At 35.9% G+C, this 24865-nt stretch overlaps 1 protein-coding gene across 8 annotated transcripts; it reads right to left on the bottom strand.

Moving 5' to 3' along the window:
- Window positions 1-4487: 4487 nt before the first annotated feature.
- On the bottom strand, window positions 4488-8449 carry LOC115723258 (delta(24)-sterol reductase). Of its 8 annotated transcripts, none has more exons than XM_030652700.2 (3): window positions 8335-8449; window positions 5288-6560; window positions 4488-5182 (listed from the first exon to the last, which is right to left on the bottom strand). In XM_030652700.2, the coding sequence occupies exons 2-3, from the start codon at window positions 6533-6535 to the stop codon at window positions 4727-4729; spliced, it is 1704 nt and encodes a 567-aa protein (XP_030508560.2). In that variant the 5' UTR covers window positions 6536-6560; window positions 8335-8449; the 3' UTR covers window positions 4488-4726. The 8 variants fall into 8 exon arrangements, with proteins under 8 accessions (XP_030508560.2, XP_060960124.1, XP_060960122.1 ...); XM_061104141.1 differs by lacking the exon at window positions 8335-8449 and adding an exon at window positions 8213-8317; XM_061104139.1 differs by lacking the exon at window positions 8335-8449 and adding an exon at window positions 8152-8309.
- Between the last annotated feature and the right edge of the window lie 16416 nt (window positions 8450-24865).

Genomic DNA, 24865 nt, shown 5'->3' with positions numbered 1-24865 from the left:
CAAAGGAAGTCCCTTTTGGTAGAAATGGCCCAAACATATTTTGCAAGAATAGCTCGATTCCACTTGATACCATCCTTGAAGCCAAGGCCACATGAAGTTTACTTCTATTCCCATTCCATCCCCAAAGAAATCTCCAACAAAGTTTCTCAACCTCCTTAGTGACACTATGCGGAAGAATGAATATGCTCATCCAATAATTTCTTAACCCAAGAAGAACATAATGTATGAGTTGAGCCCTACCGGCAAACGAGAGATGTCTAGTTGCCCATGTGTGGAGCCTTTGCTTAATTTTCTTGATTATCACACCGCAATCCTCCGCTTTCCATTTAGTTAGTCTTAAGGGGACTCCCAAGTACTTGAGAGGGAATTCTCCTTCTTGGAGGGACAGCTCTTTCACCATTTTTTGCTTTTCTTCCTCTTTCACTCCCCCAAAATAGAGATGGGACTTATTAATATTGATAGTAAGTCCCGAGGTAGCACTGAATTCATCTAGAATCTGTTTAATAATCTGAATCGGGCCAAACTCTCCTTTGCAAAATATCATCAAATCATCTGCGAAACTCAGATTAATTATCTTTAGGTTCTTACAGAGAGGGTGATACCTGAATTTGGATTGATCAGCAGCTAGAAGAAGCCTCCTGGTTAGATACTCCATTATGAGGACAAACAAGAGCGGAGAAAGAGGATCACCTTGTCTCAGCCCCTTCTTGCCTTGGAAACTCCCTTGAACTCTCCCATTCATCAAAACTGAGTAAGATGTCGATTTTAAGCATGTCATGATCCAATTGATGAATCTGCCCGGCAAGTTGAATTCCTTAAGAAGTTTCTCCAAAAACTCCCAATTAACTGTGTCATAAGCCTTACTTATATCCACCTTGATAGTGCATCTAGGAGATATGTTTTTCCTTTTGTAGTTCTTTAGGAGGTCTTAAAGAATCATAACATTATGAGCTAAAGATCTCCCTTGCACAAAAGCTCCTTGGTGTTGATTAACCAATCCTGGAAGAACTTGAGAGAGCCTCAAACAAAGTAGTTTAGATATGCACTTGTAGATTGTTGTACAACAAGCAATTGGCCTGAACTCCACAGCTTTAGTCGGGTTTTCTGTCTTAGGGATAAGAGTGATCATGGTTGCATGAAGTTCCCGTGGCATGATTCCTCTCAAGAAAAAGTTCTCCACCGCTTTAGTGAATTCAGCTCCAATTTCAGGCCACATTGTCTTGAAAAACCCAGCTCCATAGCCATTTGGACCAGGGGACTTGGTGTCCGGTATACTGAATAAAGCCTCCTTGACTTCCTTGGTAGTGAAAGGTTTGATTAAAGCCAATTGTTGCTCTCTATTTAGCTTGTTCCCCATCTCCATACACTCTACTTTTAGGTCTTGAGTAGGCATTGTGCTTGTCCCCATATAGCCCTGAAAGTGCTTTATGAAGTGCTTGACAACCTCACTGAAATTATCTACAACCTCTCCATAGTCATTGGTATAAGTAACTATGCTATTTTTCATTCTTCTTTTTTTCAGGAAAGAATGAAAAAAAACATTGTTCTCATCCCCTTTACTTAACCAAGTTACTTTGCTCCTCTGTCTCAAGAAGTTGTGGTACATCTTCTCATGGGTATTAAAGTTTAAGGCAGCCTCTTTTTCTTTCTGTTGAATAGTGGTGTCATGCGGTTGATCTTGAGCTTGAGTTCTAGCTTTAATGTACAGGTTCCTCGCTTCTTGATAATTTCTACCAATATCCCCAACTCTTTCTCTATTACACCTCTTGATGGAGTGGTTTAATCTCATAAGTTTTAAATACATGCCTATCATACCCTCACTTCTCATCGGTTTCTGCCAGCTATCAATAACTACATCTTTAAATTCTGAGTGATCAGCCCAAAAATTGTAGTATTTAAAAGGTTTGAACCCAATCTCCACATTAGTCGTAGTTGACACCACACATAAACTATGGTCAGAGATAGTCTCCCACCTATAGTGAGCTTTTGTCTTAGGAAAGTTGTCTGTCCACTCCTCATTCACAAAGGTGTGATCAATTTTAGAATATATCCTTTTGTCCCCATCTTGATTATTAGTCCAAGTATAACCCGAACCAGTCTTAAGGAGTCTGTCCATATGACTTTGAGCCAGCCACTCAGTGGAGTCTTTTAGATCATTCAAAGTGACTTCCTTGCCTCCCTTCCTATCCTCCAAGTCAAACAAAGAATTAAAGTCCCCTGTAATTAACCAAGGCATAGAAGTGACCTTAAGATTGATTATTCCCTCCCAAAGACTTTTTCTCTCCTCTCCTGTATTAAAGCCATATACAAAAGTGATGTTCATTGCTTCAGTATAGCCTGCCATCTTCACATAACAATGAAGAAACTGCGGGTCTTCTCTAAAAACAATAACTCGAGTAAAACTTCTCCTCCAAATCACCAAGATCCTATTTTCAACAGTTGTGCTAGTATAGTAATCCCAGTTAGTGAACTTCCTAACCATCATCTCACTAACTTTATTATTCTTGAGCTTAGTCTCCAACAAACAACAAACTCCTAACTTATTCATGCAACACAATTCAAAGACAGTATTCTGCTTCTCCATTTTATTCAACCCCCTCACATTCCAACACCTTATATTATTGTTATCCATTAACTGCATCAGGAAAAATAATCACATTGTGTTCAGTAGATACCTGCTGTTCTACCCTGCTCTCAGTTTGTTGCAGCAAATGAAACGTATTGTTGCTGCTCTCTGCAACTTCCTTCAAGTCCCCTGGTTGTTTTGCAGCTACCATAGAGACTGTATTCTTTGGAACCACCCAGTCTTGATGTGGCTTGTTTGCTGCCTTTTCCTTCCCTTCTTTTTTCTGTTGCTGTTTGTTTTTCTCCTGCTGGTGCTGCTATTTTTCGACCCTTTGCTGCACAATTTCATCATGCCGGCAGTTTGCTTTCGTGTGTCCAAATTTAGAGCACTAGGAACACTTAGCAGGTAGCCATTCATATTCTACTTTCTGGTCTTGAAGCTGCCCAAATTCATTGAAATAAGGAATAAACCGAGGTGGTTCATCCATAATTTCCATTTCAACTAAGACTCTAGCATACTGTAACCGAGTTCGGTCCTTTGTGTGTTGATCCACCATAATCGGCTTCCCTATGGTGCTAACAAGAGCACTTAAGCTTTTGGTACCCCAGTATTGCAGACCTAAATCTTGAAGCCTGATCCACAATGGAACAGTACGAACCAAGTTCAAAGCATTTAAATCTGCAGACCAGGGGCGAACGATCACTGATTTTCGATCAAATTGTACAATCCCTGCCTCCACCACTTGATCACGAGTAGCCTCATCATTGAACCTCACCATTATCATTCCAATTGACAACTTGCTGACTTGAACCACACCTAAATGACCCCAAACTCTTTTGATAAACCCTACAAAAATTGAAACAGGGGGATTAGCACCTAGTACCTTGCATATGACTGTTGTGTTCCAGTTCTTCTCCTCTTCTTGAACCTCTTCCAAATCAACTTGCGCCATCTTAATTCCATCTCTGATTAGAGGCTCAGTGAACAGCAGTCGTTGATCCCGATTCAGTGATTTCTCCTTCGTAAACGCCTCCCAAGTTTGCTTAGCATATCTCGGGGTTTGTTGTTTCTCCTCATTCATCTTCATTGCATCCTCAACTTCCTCCGCCCAACTATGTGTTCGAACACTGCCCGATCTGCTCAATTTTTCTGCTTCAAGGATATCCTGAGATCGAACCATCTCTGCTATCAGATTTAACCCCTCGGCTGAACGAACTTCATCGTTGTCCTCTGTTTCTTCCTCTCTATCAGTGAAAATTTCTTCAATAGGAACACGAGTGACGGGTTTTCTTTCTACTTTTTTCTTCCTCGCCATGGAAGGAGAAAGAAGAGAGAACGAAAACTATATTTCCATTATCTTATTTTCACATTTTTGTTGAAAATGGTAAAATGTGTGACTATGAAAGATGAGGGTACCTAGATTTAGCTCGGCAGTACTTAATCTTTTTTACATAAATATATGGTTCTAATACCAGGGTATAGCAGCAGCAGCAAAGTACTTTACATTTTGGCCAAAAATATACCCTGTTATTTTCTTCAAATTTTAAAGAATATCATTGTAGGCCCCTTATTAGAATCAATGAATTATTCAATCTCACCTCACCACCACACACATCTACTCAATCCCAAAGTCAATCTAATCTCATAACGGGCATAGCTCTTCTTCATTTATTTTGGGGGACCAGACTTGCTGCTACTTTTTCTTTTTCTATACTTTTGCTAATTTTGCTCTTTTTGGCAATAATTTTATCATTTTCATAAGCATTAAAATACATGTTAATGCGTTTATAGCCTTTGAAGGATGTGATTGAATCCAAAATTGAATCCAAAGCTCCCCCAGTTGTTGAACATTATTTTCAGGCTATCCTCAGAATTGGGGAGAATTGAGTTGTCACCTTAAATAAATTTGGTACGAGGAAGATGCCCGAGAAATTAAAAGGACTAATAACATAACTAGTTGAAACATCAGATTCTAATCTGGTTTGAAAGACAAATCTCAAAGTAGTACTAAACAACAGTCAGCATCAAATTACCCTATCCAAATAGCTTAGATACTAAAAGTTCAAAGACAAACCTGAAAACCAAACGAAAAAATAAGGGGGCGAAATATAACAAGAAATTCCTCATAGTTTTAACCATACTGGAGTTATAGTAATATGATCAGTCCGCAGGTTGATCAACCTCGGCATAGGCAGTATCAAGTTGGGCTTGCTCGGCTTCCTGCACCTCCTTCTCGGTCTTCCTACCCTTCTTTGACTTGTAGTACACACTCATGAAGGTTCCAACGGCTCCATACTTCCTCCTGCAGTGCTCGTAGAGGCCAGCATCAAACATCCTCCAGAAGTTTTTCTCATCAAGCTCAGACACTGCATACTGTGGCTGGAATCCGTGATTCTCGATCAACCATTTCTCCATCCTACGAACGGCCTCTATCCCATCAAAAAGCTCACCCCTTAAAACAGGTCCTGGGGAGTAGTATACCCCAACATCAGTGTACATTTGTGCATACTGTGTGTCTCCCTGCCTGCGGTGTAGCTCAAAGCCTGGTTCGGGGTACACCATAGTTTTCATTGGCAGCTTGTACAGTCTATGAGGGCAAAGCCAGATAGGGTATACCTATAGACATGACAATAACCATAAATCATGTCAGTGTTAAAAACAGAGATCCTACATATGTTGAACTACATAGCAATCACAAACAAAAGGATTAAAAGGTGTTACCTCCATCTCGCGATCAACCCACTCTAGAGCATCTCCGACCTTGTACAAAGGCACAAGCATATCCTGAATAACATGCATCTCGTGATAATAGTTCCTAATGGCTTCACCTTGAGTAGCCTTTAGCAAAGAAACCTTGGGAGGCATCAACCAGCCAAAAAGAAACCTAAACCACCATTGATCTCCGAAAGGAAGAATAAGCTTTCCCTCCCAATACAAACACCTAGTGTGTCTGTGGTAATACTCTCTTGTTGGAATATACTCAACAAATTCTCCTTTCTTTAGTGCCTTCTGGGCATGCTGATAGAACCATGGTTTAAACCACCATCCAACATTGTTGATCACATTTCCTTTCTTCTTGGCCTCTTCTTTCGATGCATAAACACCTGTCATGCAAACACCCTCTGTTGGAGAATAAATCATGGTCTCAACAAAATCTGGAACCTTGTCGGGGTTATCCTGATCACCGTCTCTTGGTGCAAAAGAATCCACATATCCCTGTGCCAGATCTTGAATGTTGCCAATCACAGGTTTGTATGTCAACTTCATGTATTCTTTGATGGGGATAAGTTTGATTTCTGCAGACACAAGAAGTCCTAGTGTTCCCTGTGACCATGGAATAGCATAGAAAAGATCAGAGTACTCATTATCCTTTGTAGCTCTAACAACACTGCCATCAGCTAGAACAATCTCATAAGCCACAACAGTGTCGGAGAAGAGGCCATAAATGTGAGAGCTTCCTTCAATCCCATAGCCATTAATGAGGCCACCAACTGTAAGGTCATCAAGCTCAGCAACCACAGCAAGGGAAAGATTCATGGGAACTGTCACCCTAGAAATCTGTCCCATGTTAACTAATGGCTCAACTTTTGCAATCATCCTATCCCTGTCAATTTCAAGGACATTACGAAAAGCAGACAAATCAACCTCAAAGTGTCGAGCACGTTTGTAGTCAACATTTCGCATCCCAACAGCAATCCAGGGTTTACGTGCTGTGCAGACAAGACCATCCTTTGATGGATTCCTCTGTTTGAGACGCTTTACAACTTTCTGGACATTTTCATCATGTTCCTTCTGGCGCTGCTTGTAGGACTTCCTCTCTGATTTAACATCTCCCAGATACGTCAAGAAGTAAAGAGTGCAGGAGATTGGGAGGACAATAAATATAACAATAATCCAACGGAATTGAACAAAATAGTCCACCCAAATCTTCTTCCTCTTCGGACGCAAGGGGGCCTCAAGGTCCGACATATTGAGAGAACTAAAGCTTCCCTAGCTGCAATGGAGACAACAAAAAAATGCAATCAATTGGCTGATCTAAAAGAGCTATAAAAAGTCCCACTTGATCCAATATCAAACACATGTGTGTATGTCAAGACTAACAAACAGGTTGAACATCATACAGCTTAAGTATTAGCTAAACATTTTCAAATTGACAAAGTACTGTGATAATATTTTCTATTTTATTTCCGCAAGTTAATACAAGCACAAAAACTAAAAAATAAAATCCAGTAAGTTCTGCAACTTATATAAATGAGACAAATCTAACTACAAAATAATAAATGCTAGTGAACCCTCACTTTACTTTTAGCAACTGCAACCTAAAACAAAGAAACGAATTTACCAAGTAATGCCAGACAACATTACTTATCAAGTTCTTGTAAGAAAAACAACACTATTAACATAGATTCCAACATATCAATATCAATCAATACAAAATACATTTGCATAGAATGCCAGTTTCCTTTTAGCAACTGCAACCTCAAACCAAGAAAAGAATTTACCAAGTGAATTAGCAAATTCTAGTAAGAAAAACAACACTTTTAACAGAGATTTCAACAGATCAATATCATCAATACAAAATACATTTGCATAGAATGCATGATATCCATGTAGAGTTCCCATATGCCTTGAGCAACTAGATCCGTCCAACACAGAAAAAAATACATAATACGTAAGGCCATTGACAGGTGAAGAATTTCCATACACATACATATATGTATGTGTTCATGTGTTTGTTCCCCAACCACTAAAAATCACAATGATTAAAAATACAATATTTACTATACAGCTACTTACTCAACTAAGACCCAAAAAGATTCCAAAATCGCAATCAAGGATCTAATCATAGATAAATTCCCAGAAAGAGCATAGTAATACTAATATGGCATCAGCCTACAAGAAATCCAAAATAAAAATAAAATCTTTCCAAGAAAACCAATCCACTTTCAGAGGAAGGAAAACCCATACAGATCTAAATAATTTGAGCAGAACTACTCATGACTAAACCCACAAAAAGCAAAATTTCTCACAAAAGGTTATCAAAGAATTCCAACTACAGCCATAAAGGCAGCTTTAAATAATATCATTCTTTTTAAAAAAAAAAAATAAGTATATGACACTAAAAGCAGGAGAAAATCGAAGTGAAAGTAAATCGACAGAGAAGACATTTCTCAAGAGTAATCCTTCAAAGATCTAGTTGACAACACCGAAGTGAACTCAGTTGCTAAAATCTGAAAGGAAAACCCAACAAAAATCTGTTTGGATAACAAGAAAAAAAAAAAGTCCCAAGAACCAATGTGAGAACAGTAAATTAAAAAAAAAAAATGAAACTACGAAATGCAGACCCATCTCCAGATTCTACATATCGAGATCCACAACTTAGCCACACACCAAAAAAGAAAACGAAGATTTTGACTAGTGTAATTTTAAGAAAAAGGACACAAAAAGGACAACATATCAATGTTGTCTCAGTCCTATTTATTAATTAATTGAAACCAACTCAAACTCAACAACACTGAAAAAACCTTTCTCCTTTCCTTCATTTTCTCACTAACCAAACAGCATGGTACATGGACACTCAGTACCTCTAAGAAAAAAAAAACAGCAGGAGATAATCAGAAAATAACAGTATTTCGTTTAACGCACATCATATTCTTGGGAAACAAACAAGGAAAATGGAGATAGGGGATTAATGTGAGAAAAAGATGAGAGTGAAAACCCAGAAGAATGAAAAGGAATAGGTAGAGTGATAGAGTGAGAGAAAGTACCTGAATATGAGGAACGGTAAAATGAGAAACGTTGATGAAGCATTTAAAGAGAAAGCAAAACTCCTACGTGTGGACACTCACAATGGTTTTTCTGTCATTTCCTCCCATAAAAAAAAAAAGGGAAATTTTATTTACACCCCAAAAAGTTCTAAAGGCACCCCATTTTGATATTTTTTTATTTTATATAAAATTTATATTTTTAATTGTACTAATTTCTTTTAACTTTTTTCTTTCAATTCATATTCTTAAAAAATATACCTATCTAACAAAAATAAAGTGCATTTTAAATATTATGACAAAAAAATTAAAATAAAAAATTATGTGAAATTTTTTAAGAAAAAAATAAAAAAAAAAATACACAGGAGTTAGAAAAAATTATAAAAATGAAATCAAAATAAGTATTGAAATTAACATAAAATAATGTGAAGAAAAAATTTTAAAAAAATATTAAGATTAATTTTAAAAAATTATTTAAGTTTATATTTTTCTTAATAATGGGGTGTATTTATAAGTTTAAGGGGTGCAAATATCAGTCCCCAAAAAAAATTCTAAAAGGCACTCTATTTTAATAATTTTTATTTTATATAAAATTTATATTTTTAATTGTACTAATTTTTTTTTTAACTTCTTTCTTTAAATTCATATTCTTAAAAAAATATACATATCCAACAAAAATAAAGTGTATTTTAAATATTATGATAAAAAAATTAAAATAAAAAATTATGTGAAATTTTTTAAGAAAAAAATAAAAAAAATACACATGAGTTAGAAAAAATTATGAAAATAAAATCAAAATAAGTATTAAAATTAACATAAAATAATGTGAAGAAAAAATTTTAAAAAATATTAAGAGTAATTTTTAAAAATTATTTAAGTTTATATTTTTTTTTAATAATGGGGTGTATTTATAAGTTTAAGGGGTGCAAATATAACTCCCTTATAAAAATTAGAGCAGAACGCAATTGCAATTAGAGCATCTTCAATAGTAACATTTTTATCATTGTCAAAAAATTTCACTTTACTTATTTTTTTTTATTTTGGGTAAATATTATTTTGGACCTTATATTTTGCAAAACTTATTAATTGGACCCTCTATTTTGTTAAATGACAAAATAGTACAAATATGACCCTGAACTGATTTTTTATCAAAATAAAATTTAATAATAATCCGATCTAAATGTGTTATGACAAAACTTTTTTGTATCTGTTCGTGTTAAAAATTGTCTATAAGTTGGTTATATTAAAAAAAAAGTTGTCAAAAATTAAGCTCAGTATCTTATTTTTACCATTTTGAAAAATATAAGGTCCATTTTGTCATTTAACAAAACAGAGAGTCCAATCTGTAACTTTTGCAAAACACATGATCCAAAATGATATTTACCCATCTTTCACATTATTTTTGACACTTTTTGTTATGAAATAATCTAATAGTAAACATCTTTAAAAATTATTAAAATAATACTATATTAATATTTAAAATATATTAAATAAATAAATTTTCTTATACAAAAAAAAATAAGAAAGAGAAGATATAAAGGATGGTATGGTATGGTATTCTTTTGTGGTATTCTTTTTCATTCTAATGGCAAATATCAATTAAAAATGCTAAAAATGCATTTATGGCATCTAGCATCCTTCATAGCATCTCCATTAGAAATGCTCTTTATATGGTGCTTATGATAAAGTCTCGATTTATAATTGGTTAGTCATTTTCTATAAAACTTATTAAAGTAAAGCAAGTAGGACTCAATGTTTAGTTACACCAATAACGATATTACTGTTGGGTTTTATGCCCTAAATAAAACTCATTTCAATATAATCAGATTTACTTATTAATATAGATCAGAAATAACATTTAATGTTGCATGGTTCACATGATTTATTTCATGATTATATGTACATAATGTATGAATTCATCTGAAACCCTTTTCACATACTTGATCCTGTTTATTGTGCTGTCAACACTTTGGAAAGTAAACATGACTATGTGAATAAAGTTTCCTAGAGTTATCAGACATAGGGTTTTACTGATATGATAATCTACAATAGAATTTACTTGCATTTGGAGAAATGCTATGTTCTTTCCAGAGCATTGGTTAAAGTAAAGCTCAGGTTGGATGCATGGAGTATGCATCGGAAGGGACCGATACTGACTTTGACTTAGATTTATTAAACTTACCGTAATATGTATTCAAGTCAATATCGCCTAGTTGATCCTAGATCAAATGATCTTAATCCTGTTATGATTAGGCTCAATCTCAAGAGGTTATTCGTGTTCTTTGATTTGTTAGTTAAGCCTACTTTTGGGTCAGGGTGATACGTACATTTTGGGAACACGGTAGTGCAATTGAGTGGGAGCGCTAACATAAACATGGAATCTATAGCTTCTATCTGGCGAATAGTAAGTAAAGGATGATCTCCTTCGAGCTTGACGAAACGAAAATAAATAGTGGAGTACTCATTTCACATAAGCTGAAATATCATTTATACGGGGTTAAGTGTTTTAAGGATAAAATACATTGTAGGGTGTAACGGTAATCTAAATCCCTTTACAGTGTAGATCATTCATATAGAGGATCATTGATCAAATTAGGATTATAACAATGGATAACTAATGATGTGTCTATATGGTGGAACATATAGAGCATTCTATATACTGAGAGTGCAATTCTAAGTTCTATGCGTGGATTCAACGAAGAATTAATAAGTCGGTGAATTCAGGTTATAAATTCTTGATCTGCTTATTGGAAGCTCGGCTATATAGACCCATGGTCCCCCCACTCGTTGAGATAATATTACTTGTAAGACTCATATAATTGGTTTTGATTAATCAATTATAATTCTCAAATTAGACTATGTCTATTTGTAAATTTTTCACTAAGTAAGGGCGAAATTGTAAAGAAAGAGTTTTAGGGGCATATTTGTTAATTATGATACTTTGTATGGTTCAATTAATAAATATGATAAATGACAATATTATTTAATAATTATTTATAGTTATTAAATAGTTAGAATTTGCATTTAAATGGTTGAATTAGAAAATTGGCGTTTTTGAGAAAATCAGATGCAGAAAAGATAAAACTGCAAAATTGCAAAAAGTGAGGCACAAATCCACATTGCATGGCTGGCCACTTTTATAGGAATTATCCTCTGATATTTTCATTATTTTAATGCCAAATAATTCAAACCTAACCCTAGTGGAATGCTATAAATAGATAGTGAAGGCTTCAGGAAAATTACACTTAATTTTTACACTTTTCATTCAGAAAAACCTGAGCCTCTCTCTCTATACTTGGCCGTCCACTATCTCTCTCTCTTCTTCCTTAAGATTTCGAAATACTTAGTGATTAGAGTAGTGCCCACACACAGCAAGTGATACCTCAATCATAGTGAGGAAGATCGTGAAGAAAGACATTCAACAAGAAGTAGTTTCAGCACTAAAGAAGGAGTGAAAGAGATCCAGGTTCAGATCTTGATAATACTCTGCGACAGAAAGGATACAAGGGTTAGAGATCTGAACGGAAGGAGACATTTAATTCCGCTGCATCCAATGTAAGGTTTCTAATATGTGTTTATTTCATAATCGTTTTAGAAGTTCATATTTAGGGTGTTAATCAACATACTTGTGAGTAGATCTAAGATCCTGGTAAAATAATTTCCAACAATTACAAATCACAATAGTACTAGGCACTATGGGTGCTCTTTAGTATTTCTCTAAAAATAATAATAATATAGAAGTTTTATTTGCAGAGCATAAAGTTATGGGTGGTTCTACAATGCACCCCACTAAAATAGGTTAACTGGTGCAATCCCTAAGTGTTTCGACATCCAGAAGAATTTTTTAGTTCAATTTTTTTGTAGTCGCGTACGTTATAGTTATTTAAGACATCTAATAAAATTTTAAGAAATTTAGAATAATTTACTATATAGAATTCAATACTCAAATCGTCTATTTCACACGTAAACAAAATAAAAAAGTCATGTGTGTAATAAAACTCTATTTTTGGTGTGTGAAATTTTTTTCGAATTTCTCAAAATTTGCAGGATGTCTTAAATAGCTACAACATATACAATCATAAAAAAAATTCAAACTAAATTTTTTTTCTATATAATGAAACAGATAAGAGTGTATCAGTACACCTTTTTCAAATGGTGCATTGTAGAATTTCCTTAAACTTATAAGTACACCCTTTTTAATAATTTTTTTATTTTATATAAACATAAGAAAATTGGCTAATTAGCAATTTTTCTCCCCGACTTTGACATGTACTAAATCGTGCCCCCTGAATTTTTTTGGCCGTTAAAAATTCTCCCTGAACTATTAAGATTGTTAAATTTAAGGACTTTTGTCTAATTTTAGTAAAAAAATTCTAACATGGATGAAAGTTCAGGGGGCATGATTTGGTAGATATCAAAGTCTGGGGAGCATGTTTTAGTACATAAACAATCACTGAAACAGTAAAATTGAATGAAATTAGACAAAAGTCCTTAAATTTAACAATCTCTATAGTTCAGGGTGAATTTTAACGACCAAAAAAGTTCAGGGGGTATAATTTGGTATTTGTCAAAGTTCGGGGGAAAAAATTGCTAATTAGTTAAGAAAATTTTACAATGTATCCCTTTAAAAGGGATGTACAGATGCACCCCATATGTTTTGGTATATGAAATAATTTTTTAGTCAAATTTTTTCTCATAGTCATGTACGTTATAGTTATTTAAGACACCCTGCAAATTTTAAGAAATTCGAAAAAATTTAACACGCTAAAAATATGGTTCAAACAACGTGTTGCACACATCAATATTTTATTTTATACGCGTGTGAAATAAATTGTTTGAACATTGCTTTCTATATCTTCAATAACTATAACGTACATGGATATGAAAAAAAAAAATAGACTAAAAAATTCTTCTAGATGCCGAAACAGGTAGAAGGTGCATCAATAAATCTCTTTTAAGAAGGTGCATTGTAGAACCACTAATATAGGAATTTTTAATCTGTACAAGTTTTTTTGTAATTTTTTTCCTTGTTATATTCTTAAAAAATATACCTACAAAATAAAAATAAAATATATTTTAAATATTAAGACAAAAAAAATTAAAAATAAAAAATTATATGAAATTTTATTTAAAAAAATCATACGTGATTTAAAAAAAATATGAAAATAAAATAAAACTAACTATTGATATTAAATGAAAATAATGTAAAAAAATAAAAAAAAAATATTAAAAGTGAGTTTTAAAAATTATGGCGTGCACTTATAATTTTATTGGGTACAGACAAATTTTTTCATAATAATATTATTCAAATAATAATAATAATAATAATAATAAAGATCCTCTTGATACACACCCTCTTATTTGAAGATAAGTTGAGGATTACTTTTTTTTTTTGTATTCATTAATCAAAAATATCTTCATATTGTATTTCATTAAAATCTACCCACTTTTGTGAGTGGGTTACCTAATATACTCTCACTATCCACTTAAATCCAGCACATAATTTACATTAACATAATGGGTATAATAGAGAAATCATCTATAAAAATAAATATATCTTAAAGAATATGAAAATAAAAGTAAAAAATAAAACAAATAAACTAAAATAGATATACAATGCAATTTCTTCTCTTATTTCGGCATCCACACAAGTTTTAAATTAATTTTTTAATATACTATGTAAGTTGTAGTTTTTTCTTTTCTTAAGGTGTAGTTTACGTATAACTTAGTGATTTTACTACTCTCATTATAATACTCTCTCACATATAAACAAAATAATTAAGTCTAAATTATCCAAACAAATAAAACATGTATTGAAAAAGGTTATTTGCCCTGTACTAAATAATAAAATGATAAAATAGATCTTGTATTTTTTAAAATTGTACAAATAGGACCCTGAATTAATTTTTATCAAAATAAAACTTAATAATAATCTGATCTAGAGATATTGTGACAAAACTAGTGACATTTTTTGTATCTGTTCATGTTAGAAATTATCATAAAGTTGGTTATATTAAAAAAAAAAAGTTATTAAAAATTGAGTTCAGTGTCCTATTTTTACTATTTTAGAAAATATAGAGTCCATTTTATCATTTAACAAAATAAAAAATCTAATTAGTAACTTTTGCAAAACACAGAATCTAAAATGATATTGTTATAAATATTAATAATTATGTGGATGTCCAAATCTTTTATTTATTACCATGAGTTGTAATCAACATTCCTCTTTTCCTTAGTTTCCCTTTTTCTTAGTTTCTTAATATCTCTGTAACGCCCTAATGCTAAGGCACGCTACAGTGCTTTTTCAATTATTGTGCAATCTTTGCTAATCAAAGAAATTCCTCGAAAAACGTGTCAAATTAAAACTTTTGCTTTAAATATTAAACTTTGTAATATAATATAATATTTACAAATCCCGGGATCCCGATTTCAAACTTCGTAAAATTTACTTTTTAAACTTTACATTTCAAAATACATAATTCACAGGTCGCACAGCGACTTTCAAAATATAACACCCAGATGTCCCGAGACCGAACACTCCAGGTCGCGCCGCTTGACATGTACAATCTCACCCGAGCTCAGGTTCATTCCTGTTCAGCCTTAGCCTTTCCTTTACCTACACATGGAAGCAGAAACTGTGAGTCAACAGACTCAGTAAGAAATGCATATAACATACCATATAATTTCCGACCTGTAAATAGGCGCCCATACACCTATTTACAGAGCTTAACAGATGAGTATGAACGTTCATTACCAGGGTACAACCACTATACCACATACACATCGTACCTCACTGTACGAGTGTTGGTAGGGTTTATCCCGATCACTGAGTATCACTGAGTGATGTACCACACACCTTAGCATTTTCCTATGCTCGTGTTGGTATCACTGTATCGTACTCACAATCACAACAATCACTGTACCAATACACTCTATAACTTATTCATATAAGTGTTGGTAGTGTTCAACATAATTCAAGCATGCATATATAAACACATATACACACATTCAGATAATCACATCATACATTATACACAGTTCTTACCTGTTTTCCGAATTCAAGTGTGCTGGCCGACCTGAACGGAATTCACGTGCTAGATGGATGCCCTAATCACAATAATAGTAATACAGATGAGTGACTCGCTAAATCACTTTCCGGGACTTAAAACTTGAAACTAAAAGTTTCCCTATCGATAAACCTCAAGACAATACCCTAAATATCCCAAAATTGGCCAAAACTAGGGTTCTGGAAAATCCCCCAACAAACAGGTAGACCGGTTCCCAACCGGCATCCCGGTTCTGGGTCACCAACCGGTCGACCGGTTGGTACAGACCACCCAGAACTGGAATTCCGGTTCTACTGCTGGGAACCAAAAATCATCCCCCTTGATTCAATTCAATCCCGAACTTTACCAAACTCTCCAGTATACCTATACAATGTATAAACATCCATTTCCAATCAACAAATCACAGAACAAACCAATAATTCAATTTATGCCATTAAAGCTCAAAGCTTGAGTTTCAAAACTCAAGCTTGCTTAAAACCAACATCAAGCAATAAAATCAGCTGCTAGGAACTTCAATCAACTCAAACTAACCCTAGAATTCGAATCCTAAACACATCAAACCTTAACAGCCCCTAAATTACAAAATCACCAATTCAACCTAACTTTAAAACTTGGAAATTAAGAAAGGTTTCTTTAGGGCTTACCTCAACTTGAATCTTCCAAGCTTCCTTTGCTGGAAACTCCAAGAATCAACAGCTCTTCCCCCCTTGATCAAGCCCCAGCCGAAAGAGAAAAGAGAGAAAGAGAGAGAGTTCTCTAGATTTTGATTTTTCTTTGATTTTTCCCTCAAATGAAATGGTTTTCCTTAATTAATTCATGGCTGAAAAGTCATGTGCTAGGTGTCAACTAGAGGGACAGCCACCTAATCACCATTAAACAAAATGTCTAAAATGCCCTTAGACTTAAACTAAGGTATTTCTTTGAAACTAGGGGTAAAATAGTCAATTTCCATAACCCCGCTCAATCCCGATAATTTATTTTCTCTAAAATATTCCCCACTATGAAATAGGGTTCTAAACTTACCCATGTGATCAATCTAGCCATCCATCGCATTTTCCGTTGTCTCCGAGCAAAAATTACAAAATTAACATATTTCTCATATAAGCTAAATAATACCCCTAGAGTTTAATAAAATCTCCGGAATTGAGAAATTATAACTCTAATATTTATTTCTAAATATTGGGGTCCACAAATAAATAAATTAATAAATAATAAAAAAATTATATAAATTAGTGCTAATTGCCTTTTCTAATCCACATTACTAGAGCGGTCATTACAATTATCCCCCCGTTAATAGGATTTCGTCCCTGAAATCTAACCTGAATAGCTCTGGATGTTGAGTCCTCATATCTGACTCCAATTCCCAGGTAGCTTCTTCTACCTTACTGTTCCTCCAGAGCACCTTAACCAGTGCAATAGTCTTGTTGCGAAGAACTTTTTCTTTCCTATCCAAAATCTGAACAGGTTGCTCTTCATAGGATAAGTCTGGTTGTAGTTCAAGGGCTTCATAACTCAAGACATGAGTCAGGTCTGACACGTATTTCCTTAACATAGAGATGTGAAATACGTCATGAACAGCTGATAATGCTGGTGGTAAGGCTAGCCGATACACTACCTACCCGACCTTCTCGAGTATCTGAAATGGCCCAATGAACCTAGGGCTTAACTTACCCTTCTTCCCGAAGCGCCTAATAACCTTCATGGGTGAAACTCGCAGGAAAACATGTTCCCCTGCCTGAAATGTGACATCTCTGCGCTTCGGATCAGCATAACTTTTCTGCTTGCTTTGAGAAGCAAGCATCCGAGCCTTGATCTTATCAATAGCTTCATTGGTCTTTTGCACCAACTCTGGACCTAGGTACTTCCTTTCTCCTGTCTCGTCCCAATGAATAGGAGAACGACATTTCCTACCATATAACATCTCATAGGGGGCCATCCCTATTGTACTTTGGTAGCTGTTGTTGTAGGAGAATTCAATTAAAGGCAAATACTTACTCCATGAACCCTCAAAGTCCATGACACAGGCTCGCAGTAGGTCTTCCAAAATCTGGATAGTTCTTTCTGACTGACCATCAGTCTGAGGGTGAAAGGCTGTACTAAACTTTAACTTGGTACCCATAGCCTTCTGAAGACTCACCCAAAATTTTGATGTGAACTTTGGATCCCTGTCTGACACAATAGATTTAGGGGCTCCATGGAGACGAACTATCTCCTTCACATACAATTCAGCATACTGATCCACTGAATAGGTAACTTTCACTGGTAGAAAGTGAGCCGACTTTGTAAATCTATCCACAATGACCCATACGAAATCATACATCCCTGTAGTTCTAGGTAAACCAGTTACAAAGTCCATTGCAATGTCCTCCCACTTCCATTCTGGAAGGACTAAAGGTTGCAATAACCCTGCCGGCCTCTGATGTTCAGCCTTAATCTGCTGGCAGGTTAAACACTTGGACACATAGTCCACCACATCTCTTTTCATCCCATACCACCAGAAGTAGGGTTTCAAATCCTGATACATCTTGGTGGTTCCCGGATGCAACGAATAAGGCGTGGTGTGAGCTTCATCAAGTATCTCTTTCTTAAGCTCATCAACACTAGGAACACAAACTCGAGCTTTATATAATAACATTCCACTGCTCGAGACTGAAAAACCTCTAGGCCGACCAGCCACTACTTCATCTCGAACTTTAACTAGCTCGGGATCTTCTAGTTGTGCCTTTCTGATTCTCTCCAACAGATCAGATTGAAGGGTTAAATTATGTAATTTCCCGACCACGAACTCAATTCCTGCATTAACCATTTCCGAGGCTAGTTGAGGAGCTATCATCACCGTAGTACACACTTGACCGGGACCTTTTCTGCTCAGAGCATCGGCCACAACATTGGCCTTCCCGGGGTGATACAGTATTTCACAATCGTAGTCTTTAACTAACTCCAGCCACCTTCTCTGCCTCATATTCAAATCTTTTTGGGTGAAAAAGTATTTAAGACTTTTATGATCAGTATAAATCTCACACTTTTCACCGTAAAGATAATGTCACCAAATCTTTTAAGCAAAAACCACAGCAGCGAGTTCCAAATCATGAGTTGGGTAACGCTGCTCATAATCCTTCAGTTGACGAGAGGCATAAGCTATGACTCTGTCAGCTTGCATCAGAACACATCCCAGACCCTGTCTGGATGCATCACAATAAACAACAAATTTCTCTTGATCTGATGGCAAAGCTAACACCGGAGCTGTAATCAAACGCTGCTTCAACTCCTGAAAGCTTGACTCACATTTATCTGACCACACAAATCTCTGATTTTTCTTGGTCAATTCGGTTAGGGGCATAGAAAGTTTAGAAAATCCTTCGACGAAACGTCGATAATACCCTGCTAACCCGAGAAAACTTCGAACTTCTGTCACAGACTTGGGCCTCGGCCAATTCTTCACTGATTCTATCTTGTTTGGATCAACCATAATTCCATTTTTCCCAACAATATGACCCAGAAAGGACACCTCGGACAACCAGAATTCACACTTTTTAAACTTGGCATAAAGCTTGTGATCCCTAAGTCGCTGTAACACCATTCGAAGATGATGCTCGTGCTCCTCTTCTGACTGAGAGTATACAAGAATATCATCGATAAACACTATAACGCAGTTATCGAGGAAATCCTTGAACACCCTATTCATAAGATCCATAAAGGCCGTAGGAGCATTGGTCAATCCGAATGACATTACCAGAAACTCATAGTGCCCATATCTGGTTCTAAAAGCAGTCTTCGGTATGTCCTCCTCCCGAATTCTGAGTTGATGATAACCCGACCGTAAATCAATCTTCGAAAACACTGTCTTTCCCTGAAGCTGATCGAACAGATCATCGATCCTGGGCAACGGGTACTTGTTCTTAATCGTCAACTTGTTTAGTTCCCGATAATCAATACACATTCTGAGGGAACCATCTTTCTTTTTCACAAAAAGAACCGGAGCTCCCCAGGGCGATACACTGGGTCGAATAAACCCAATATCAAGCATCCCCTGAAGTTGTAACTTAAGCTCCTTGAGTTCTGCTGGAGCCATCCTATATGGAGCTTTAGAAACAGGTTCGACTCCAGGTGCCAAATCAATTACAAAGTCAATCTCTCGCTGTGGCGGCAATCCCGGCAATTCCTCGGGAAACACATCAAGAAAATCTTTTACCACCCGGACTACCTCAGGCCCAAATGTTTCAGGTCTGCTGGAGTCAAAAACTACCGCTAGAAATCCTACACAACCATTGCATAGTATATCCCTAGCTCTCAACACAGAAATAACCGGGATCCGAGACCCCTGAACCGATCCAACATAAACAAATGGATCTTCACCTTCCGGCTGAAAAGTCACCATTTTACGCCTACAATCTATACTGGCCGAATACTTGGATAGAAAATCCATTCCCAGTATAATATCAAACTCAGTTAATTTCAATTCTATAAGGTCAGTACTCAATTCCCTATCTTCGATCCTAATCGGCATAGACCTAATGCGCCTATTAGAGATAACCAATTCCCCGCTAGGCATTAGGGTTCCAAACCCTCTTTCTAAAATATCACAAGGCCTACCCAAAAGATCAATCACTCTTGTAGCCACATATGAACGTGTAGCTCCCGAGTCAAATAATACTGTAAATAACAAGTTGTTGACGGGAAGCTGACCTGTCACAACAGAAGGACTGGCTGCAGCATCAGCTTGGGTAATGGCAAACACACGAGCAGGAACCGGTTTCACCTCAGCTTTCGGCTCCTCTTTCTTTGCCTGGGGGCAATCTTTCTTGAAATGCCCCACCATGCCACACAGGAAGCATGTCTTCCGGTTACACTCTCCCGGATGATGTTTCTTGCACCTTGGACACTCAGGATAAGAATAACCCTGGCGTCCACCTCTGCCTTGGTTCCCACGGAACCGCTTGCTTTGCCCCGAGCCACCAGAAGCTGGAACAACTTTTCTTTTCTGCCCAATGGTGGAGTCACCACCATCCCTACCATAAACAGGAGTAGGAACAGTGGGGGTTCCACCAACACTTGGAGTCACCCGGGGCTCCTGAAGAAATTTTACTGCACCCTCGGCTCTCAAAGCCTTCTCAACCATATCTGCATACGTGGTTGCTTCAGTAGTGGTAATAACCAGATCATGCCGGATCTTTGCACTCAAACCCGCTAAATATTTTTCTTTCTTACTGAAGTCCGTGGGCACAATTCCTGCCGCCAACTTAGCCAACCGATCGAATTTCGTTGTGTACTCAGTGACCGACATTCCCTCAGTCTGAACTAGATCAGTGAACTCTTTCCGCTTTGCACTGCGGACTGCTTCGTTGTAATACTTGGAGTTGAATAACTCCCTAAATTCTTCCCAGGTCATCAGCGTGACGTCCCGAGTGAGGGTTATCAATTCCCACCACACAAGAGCATCTTCCTGAAACTGGAAAGTGGCGCAGGTCACCCGGTCATTTCCAACCACTCCCATGAAATTAAGGATGCGTTCAATCATTGAAAGCCACTGCTCGGCCTTCATCACATCAGGGCCTCCCAGAAACACTAGAGGTGCCTGTTTTCGAAATCTTTCGTACAACGGTTCCATACGGTTGCCAACAACAGGTTGTTCTGCTGGCACCGCAGGAACTGCAACGGCCTGAACTTCTTGAGGAGGCACGGCAGGAGGACCCTGCTGCCTCAATCTTTGGATCTCTTCGTCTTGCTGACGGATTCTATCTTGCATTTCAGCAAATCTTTGCTCCCAGTCAGAAGGAGCTTGAGGTGGATTTACAGGGCGACCACCCTGAGCTCTGCCACGGCCACGGCCGCGACCACGAGGATTTTGAGGATTCCCCTGACCGCCTCCGGTCTCAACCATGCCACCCTGACTTCTTGTATTTCGCGGGGCGTCCATTTAATAGGACTTAGCCTGCGAATCCATAAGCCAGGCAGGTTAGACAGCGATCAAAATTAACACCGCTCTTAATAACTTAAAGGCAACACACTTTCTTTTCTTTTTAAGGAAATATATTTAATTTAAATCTAATATGCTTCCTAACATGCTTTCTCATTCACATTTATTTAAAATACTAAACAAGTACGGGCTTACTGAACCGTGAACCGAGCTTTCTCTGATGAAGATTGTACATGTCATAGCAAGCTTCGGTAGACAAACCTGGCGGCTCTGATACCAAAATTGTAACGCCCTAATGCTAAGGCACGCTACAGTGCTTTTTCAATTATTGTGCAATCTTTGCTAATCAAAGAAATTTCTCGAAAAACGTGTCAAATTAAAACTTTTGCTTTAAATATTAAACTTTGTAATATAATATAATATTTACAAATCCCGGGATCCCGATTTCAAACTTCGTAAAATTTACTTTTTAAACTTTACATTTCAAAATACATAATTCACAGGTCGCACAGCGACTTTCAAAATATAACACCCAGATGTCCCGAGACCGAACACTCCAGGTCGCGCCGCTTGACATGTACAATCTCACCCGAGCTCAGGTTCATTCCTGTTCAGCCTTCGCCTTTCCTTTACCTACACATGGAAGCAGAAACTGTGAGTCAACAGACTCAGTAAGAAATGCATATAACATACCATATAATTTCCGACCTGTAAATAGGCGCCCATACACCTATTTACAGAGCTTAACAGATGAGTATGAACGTTCATTACCAGGGTACAACCACTATACCACATACACATCGTACCTCACTGTACGAGTGTTGGTAGGGTTTATCCCGATCACTGAGTATCACTGAGTGATGTACCACACACCTTAGCATTTTCCTATGCTCGTGTTGGTATCACTGTATCGTACTCACAATCACAACAATCACTGTACCAATACACTCTATAACTTATTCATATAAGTGTTGGTAGTGTTCAACATAATTCAAGCATGCATATATAAACACATATACACACATTCAGATAATCACATCATACATTATACACAGTTCTTACCTGTTTTCCGAATTCAAGTGTGCTGGCCGACCTGAACGGAATTCACGTGCTAGATGGATGCCCTAATCACAATAATAGTAATACAGATGAGTGACTCGCTAAATCACTTTCCGGGACTTAAAACTTGAAACTAAAAGTTTCCCTATCGATAAACCTCAAGACAATACCCTAAATATCCCAAAATTGGCCAAAACTAGGGTTCTGGAAAATCCCCCAACAAACAGGTAGACCGGTTCCCAACCGGCATCCCGGTTCTGGGTCACCAACCGGTCGACCGGTTGGTACAGACCACCCACAACCGGAATTCCGGTTCTACTGCTGGGAACCAAAAATCAGCCCCCTTGATTCAATTCAATCCCGAACTTTACCAAACTCTCCAGTTTACCTATACAATGTATAAACATCAATTTCCAATCAACAAATCACAGAACAAACCAATAATTCAATTTATGCCATTAAAGCTCAAAGCTTGAGTTTCAAAACTCAAGCTTGCTTAAAACCAACATCAAGCAATAAAATCAGCTGCTAGGAACTTCAATCAACTCAAACTAACCCTAGAATTCGAATCCTAAACACATCAAACCTTAACAGCCCCTAAATTACAAAATCACCAATTCAACCTAACTTTAAAACTTGGAAATTAAGAAAGGTTTCTTTAGGGCTTACCTCAACTTGAATCTTCCAAGCTTCCTTTGCTGGAAACTCCAAGAATCAACAGCCCTTCCCCCCTTGATCAAGCCCCAGCCGAAAGAGAAAAGAGAGAAAGAGAGAGAGTTCTCTAGATTTTGATTTTTCTTTGATTTTTTCCCTCAAATGAAATGGTTTTCCTTAATTAATTCATGGCTGAAAAGTCATGTGCTAGGTGTCAACTAGAGGGACAGCCACCTAATCACCATTAAACAAAATGTCTAAAATGCCCTTAGACTTAAACTAAGGTATTTCTTTGAAACTAGGGGTAAAATGGTTAATTTCCATAACCCTGCTCAATCCCGATAATTTATTTTCTCTAAAATATTCCCCACTATGAAATAGGGTTCTAAACTTACCCATGTGATCAATCTAGCCATCCATCGCATTTTCCGTTGTCGCCGAGCAAAAATTACAAAATTAACATATTTCTCATATAAGCTAAATAATACCCCTAGAGTTTAATAAAATATCCGGAATTGAGAAATTATAACTCTAATATTTATTTCTAAATATTGGGGTCCACAAATAAATAAATTAATAAATAATAATAAAATAATATAAATTAGTGCTAATTGCCTTTTCTAATCCACATTACTAGAGCGGTCATTACAATCTCACTCTTGTATTTGTATAAATAGGGGTTCACCCCATTGGAATAAACAACTCAGAAATTCTCATTCACTTTCTCTTTCTCTCTTCATCTTCTTCTTCTTTCTTCTCATCTACTTTATATTATTTTATAACACGTTATCAGCACGAGTCTCTGCCCAAGCTTCAAGCATGAGTCTCTGCCCAAGTCCCAATGTAAGTATTTTGTTAAAGTTCTTGAATTGTTTCAAAGTCACGATACACTAAATATATATTTATATATATACTTATCTGACTGAAATAATTTCAAGAATCCCTTTTCTTTTTATCTATATATCTATATATTATATATGTATGTATATGTTTTTATATATTTACTATTAATTTCATATATATATATACATATTATATTCTTATCATTCATAATATTTACAATATATATTTGCCTATGATATTATAGAGAAAATCTATATAAATTATACATATATCCTGAAGATTATGTATCCTCGATAAAATATTGCATATATCTTAAAGATTATGCATCATCGATAAAATATTGCATATATCCTGAAGATTATGCATCCTCGATAAAATATTGCATGTATCTTAAAGATTATGCATCATCGATAAAAAATTGTATATATCCTGAAGATTATGCATCCTCGATAAAATATTGCATATATCCTGATGATTATGCGTCCTCAATAAAATCTTGCATATATCCTGAAGATTATGCAAACGTAATATTCATTATATAGTTGATGGATATATAATGAAAGAGATGAATACATATTTATATATATGTTCTTGTATTCTTTGAGGACAATGAAAAGTAATCTAATATCGATATAGATTTTGACAAACATTTCCTGAAGTAAATGTTTTATATTTGTCAAAAAAAAAATGATTGTATTTATGTGAATACAACTAAAGAATCATTAAAAATGATTATTATTGATGCAATTTTATAGTGGGTTTTGAATACCTAAAAAGAATATTAAGAAAATTGCATTGAAACATCAAAGTATAAGAATAACAGTGAGCATGACTAATGTTATTTAAATACATGAGACATGTATTTATTGTTCATCATTCCCTGCAGAGAATGATACGAATTGAATTCAACTACTTTTAAAGATTGTTTGTATTAGTCATGTTACTATACATTGTTATTACTTGCAATGTTGGAAATTATTACATGTGACATATA

Source organism: Cannabis sativa, chromosome 9 (genome assembly GCF_029168945.1).
Source record: "Cannabis sativa cultivar Pink pepper isolate KNU-18-1 chromosome 9, ASM2916894v1, whole genome shotgun sequence".
NCBI lineage: Eukaryota > Viridiplantae > Streptophyta > Magnoliopsida > Rosales > Cannabaceae > Cannabis > Cannabis sativa.
This window is presented reverse-complemented; position numbering and strand designations above follow the sequence as displayed.